The sequence below is a fragment of the Nestor notabilis genome, unplaced genomic scaffold, assembly GCF_000696875.1.
Source record: "Nestor notabilis isolate BGI_N333 unplaced genomic scaffold, ASM69687v1 scaffold18058, whole genome shotgun sequence".
Classification (NCBI taxonomy): Eukaryota; Metazoa; Chordata; class Aves; order Psittaciformes; family Psittacidae; genus Nestor; species Nestor notabilis.
In genome coordinates, this window is record NW_009940795.1 from 40,219 (window position 1) to 44,587 (window position 4,369).

The 4,369-nt window shown below is 60.2% G+C and overlaps 3 protein-coding genes across 3 annotated transcripts; all 3 read right to left on the bottom strand.

The window, feature by feature from the left end:
* Window positions 1–16: 16 nt before the first annotated feature.
* LOC104410410 (PHD finger protein 7-like) lies at window positions 17–762 on the bottom strand. The gene is made up of 3 exons (XM_010020559.1): window positions 705–762; window positions 183–274; window positions 17–103 (listed from the first exon to the last, which is right to left on the bottom strand). Exons 1-3 carry the CDS (start codon window positions 760–762, stop codon window positions 17–19), a joined length of 237 nt encoding a protein of 78 aa, XP_010018861.1.
* A 631-nt stretch (window positions 763–1,393) lies between these two features.
* LOC104410408 (C-C motif chemokine 1-like) lies at window positions 1,394–2,463 on the bottom strand. The gene is made up of 3 exons (XM_010020556.1): window positions 2,391–2,463; window positions 1,854–1,971; window positions 1,394–1,493 (listed from the first exon to the last, which is right to left on the bottom strand). Exons 1-3 carry the CDS (start codon window positions 2,461–2,463, stop codon window positions 1,394–1,396), a joined length of 291 nt encoding a protein of 96 aa, XP_010018858.1.
* Window positions 2,464–3,720: 1,257 nt separating this feature from the next.
* Window positions 3,721–4,307, bottom strand: LOC104410409 (C-C motif chemokine 3-like). The gene is made up of 3 exons (XM_010020558.1): window positions 4,235–4,307; window positions 3,983–4,097; window positions 3,721–3,826 (listed from the first exon to the last, which is right to left on the bottom strand). The coding sequence occupies exons 1-3, from the start codon at window positions 4,305–4,307 to the stop codon at window positions 3,721–3,723; spliced, it is 294 nt and encodes a 97-aa protein (XP_010018860.1).
* Window positions 4,308–4,369: the final 62 nt, after the last annotated feature.

Below are 4,369 nucleotides of genomic sequence, written 5' to 3' on the forward strand. Positions count from 1 at the left end.
CCTTCGGTCCCACCCGCTACAGCTCCCCCGGGATGTCAGGGAAGAGGAAGCCATAGAAGCCTTCCTCATCAGTCCCTCTCTGGTTCAGCCTGGTGGCGTGGTACTGCAAGAGGGGGAAAGAGGGGATGTGCCGGGGGCAGTGCGGGGCTGGGGACCGGCGAGTGCCAGGACCAGTCACTCACCAGGCAGTTCTCATGGATGCAGAGCCCATCCTGATGGCACAGCTGCCCGAACACTTCGGGGTTGTGGTCTGCCCGCTGGCAGAACCCACACACTGCGGGGGGACAGCAGCACGTCACCCCCAGCACTGGGACAGGGTGCTGATGGGGGTAAGGCTGGGAGCGGGATAGGGGAGATACCGGACCACCTTCCTATAGTGCTTGCACAGATGGGCACCATCCATGATCACATCCGGCAGGTTCCCAGGGGGGGGGTGTGCACACATCCCGCTGCCTCTTGCACTGGGGAGGCTCACAGGAGGGCTCCGGCAGTGCTGCTGGGCACTGCACCTTGCGGCGCCGCGGCTTGTGCTTCATGACAGCAAGTGGCTGCAGCCCAGGAGCCGGCCGTGTTTGGGGATGCTGGTTTGCTCAAAGGCCCTCCTGATCTGGGGCTAGAGGTGGAGCATCCCCCCAGCACGAGGCGTTTGTGACACGGCACCGCAGGCGGGTTCCACAAGTGGCATCTGGAATGCGGGGACGGGCGCAGGGCTGTGATCCGGGGATGGAGGGAGGCAGCGGGGCACGGGCTCGCTGTGCTCATCATCCGCCTGCCCCTCGCAGTGCCCCCCTTGCAGCCAGCCCAGGAGCTGGACCCACTGGCACAGGATGCACCAGTGCAGGGGGATGATCGCTGCGCTGGCCGCGCTGGCCATGCTAGTGCTGACACAAGCCAGGATGCCCTTGGCCTTCTTGGCTGCCTGGGCACGGTCCTGGCTCATCTTTAGCTGGCTTTTGACCACCACCCCAAGTCATTTCCACCAGGAGGCTTCCCAGACCCTCTTCCCCAAGCCTGCAGTGGTGCAGGGGGTTGTTGTGACCCAAGTGCAGCACCCAGCACTGAGCCTTAGTGAACCTCGTCTGGGCAGGGGCTGCTTCATCTTGGAGGGGATGGGCTGTGGCCCTTTGGGTTTCCCTGCCCTTGCAGGGCTCCTGGGCTATTCCTGGGTCCCTGTGGAGACAACAAGAGCTGATGTGACCCGTTTCTCCCACAGGATTTACCCAGTCTTACTCCAGCGGATCTGCATGAGATGTTTTATTAAACCTGTTGAGCACTGTGCAGTAGTGTGGAGTGGGTGACAGCAGGGAAGGGAGCAGAGCCGGCTCCATAACTTAATAAGAACATACAGATAACTATGGGATGCAAATAAATAGAGCTTATGGGGAAGGCAGCTTCACGTGGAGGTGTGGGACGACTCCTTCTGCCGCTGGTACTGCTGGAACCAGCCCTCCTTTGGGTCCACACAGAACTTCTTCCCCTTCAGCAGCTCCACGCTGCAGGGAGAGAGGGGCTGCATTAGCTGGGGGAGTGCAGGGTCCAGCCGTGCCCTGGGGTTCCCTGCAGCATCCTTTCCCCCACATCCCACCAAAGTTCTGACTTTAAGCAGTCTGAAGCATTGAATTACTTCCTGCTTTCCCTGCTGACAGCTGAAATGGGGAATTTTGGGGCGATTTGGGACAAAGCAGTGAGGAGGGAGGTGCGTGTGCAGAGCCAGAGCAGTACCCCGACTATGGCACCCTTTGGGGGTGGCCTGTCTTGGGGCATCCCCAAAGGCAGAACAACCGGTGGGGAAGGTGGGTGAGTGAGGGTGAGGAGCGGGGTGCCAGGGAGGAAGGCTGGGTTGGGATACTCACCGCACGGCCCTGCGGGAGCAGTGGGAAGGCGTCTCCTGGTAGCTCTTGATGAGGAGAGCAGGGATTTTCTGCCGGATGAACATCTCCTTGTAGCAGCAAGCACTATAGGGGCTGCGGACTGAGAGGAGGCAAGAGGGGTTGATGGTCTCCCACCCCTGGCATGAGGTGTGTGTGGGTCCCCCTGGGACTCCTGTGCTCCCTTCTGCTACAAAGGGTCCTCTCTCACACCCCTGGCAGTGTTGCTTTGCCCCAGGGTAGGAGCCCCCTATTTTCCTGCCCGTGGAGGGCTTATTACTGAGCTCTCCAGTCTGGGCACCAGGTCTGAAGCCATCCCCAAGCCTATTTTTGCTCATTTTGAACAAGACCAGGAAACCCCCATGCTTGGGCCGCTGGTGATGCTCCTCAGCCCCCCAGACCCGTGGCAGAAGCAGAAGCTGAAGCTTTCATCCCCCTCCCCAAGTCCCAGAGCCACATCAGTGGAGGAGCCAGGAATGGTGCTGGGGCAGCCATGGGGAATGGCTCAGCGTCAGTACTTACAGGATACACCCTGGCTTCCAGTCCAGAGAGCTGCCAGCAGCACGGTGAGCAGGGCCAAGGAGAAGACCTTCATATTCAAACCAGGGCTCGGTCAGCTCCAACAAGGCAGCAGCTCTTGCTGACTCAGGGCCACCAAGAGCTACCTGCCTCTGCTGTCTGCACTTCCATGTGATATACCCCCCGGCCTGGCTTTCCGTGACAGCTCTGGACTCTCCCCGGGGAAAGAACCGCCCCGAGATACTGATAAAGGGCAACCAGTGAAGGGAAATTCCTTGTCCCAGCGCCTCCAGCCCCTGCGGTACCTGAGGGCTGCTGGAAAGCGTGGGGAGCAGCAGCAGCGGGGGGGCTGGCAGCCTATTTTGGGGTTGGTTAAACCACACAGGATGATGCTCGCGTCTGCCAAAGCCCCGTGTGAGTTAGTGTTTCAAAACCAGCCCTTGTCAGCTTGGCTGTGTTGACTCTGCTGTAGTCCTGCACTGGGGTGAATGGCTTGGCAATGGCTGGGCTTTGGCCCAGCTTGCCCCGAGACCCATTGCTGGCTGCCCATCGTGGTGGTCGTGCTTGTCATGGCACCCCTCGCAGTGTCAGTGCCCATCACATCTCCTCGTGGCATCCCCAGGAGCTGTCACTGGGGACCAGCCAGGGATCCCTGGTAGAGTTTGGGGGGGTCTGTGCTCATTGGGGTGCCTGACAAGGAGCATGGGCTGTGCCTGTCTCTTGCCCCTCTCACTAGTGGCTTCCCCAAAGCCCACATGGACATGATGTGGTCCATGCACCTGAGGCATAGGCGGGACTTTGGCTCTTCCCAGCTCCTTACTGACCGCAGCACTTACAGATACAGCTTAATACCAGGTAGGAAAATCAGCAGCAGGATCTGCCCGTTCCCAAGACACTTGCACAGCCAGATGTTTGCATGCATGAGACCACATTTAATTCTCTTCTGTGTGTTGTACAAAATATAACCATGGAGCTGCTCCCCCTTAACCCCTCTGCTGCTGCCAGGCCAGTGAACACAGCCTTGACATGCTGCTGCTGCTGCCTGTGAGAGGTACAGGCAGCTGCCTGCGTGCCAAGCAGGGCTGAGAGCATGGAGCTGGAAGCGGGGCTGCACCCCAGCGCCCCACAGGGTCAGCACACCCCATCCCAGTGGGACGCTGCCCTTTGCCTTTGGGAAGGTGGTGATGGTTGTCACAACATGATAGGAAGGATGTCCCCGATGAGCTGCTATACCCAAACGTTTTGTCCCCGCAGCCACCTCTGCTAAGGGGTGACCTTCGCAGTGACCTGTCCCCCGTGGAGGAGACTCCTCGTGCTGCCTCCGGCTGCCCCACTAGCTGGGAATGGAGAAGGAGCTGACTGGGAAGCTCTGCTGGTACTTCTTCACCCAGGCCCTGCTCGCCTGGGTGCAGATCTCCTTCCCGCTCCTCACCCTGAAGCTGGGGCAGAGAGAAGATGGGGTTAGCAGGGTGGCAGTAGAGGGACCCCGGTGCTGAGTCAGAGGTACAGAGGATCAGGACTGAACCCGCCAAAGTAAGGTGGTGGGGAGGAGGTCTAAGGGGCTTCACCCCCTGGGCTGGGTTTAGGGTACTCACATCACAGCCTGGTGCGGGCACTCGGGGCTGGTGGGGTAGCAGGCGACGATGTTGTCTCTCTTGATCCTTCTCATCTGGAAGTTGAAGCAGCACTTGTCCGGCACGGCTGGGGCTCCTGGGGACACAGCACAAGCTCAGCTTAGCTCAGACACCCCCCTTTCCATCTCATCCCCCCCATCCTTACAGCAGCTCTTTAGGGGGACCCCCCTGTACCGCATGCATAAAGCAACCCCATGTCCCCAGAGAGCTCACTCTGCGCCCGGCTCTGGCAGCACAGCGCAGCGAGGAGGAAGAGGGCGCAGAGCCCCGCGGCTGCCTTCGCCATGCTGGGCTGCAGGAGGCTGCTGTGAGCCGGGGTCACGGCCAAGGGGCTGCTTTATGGAGCAG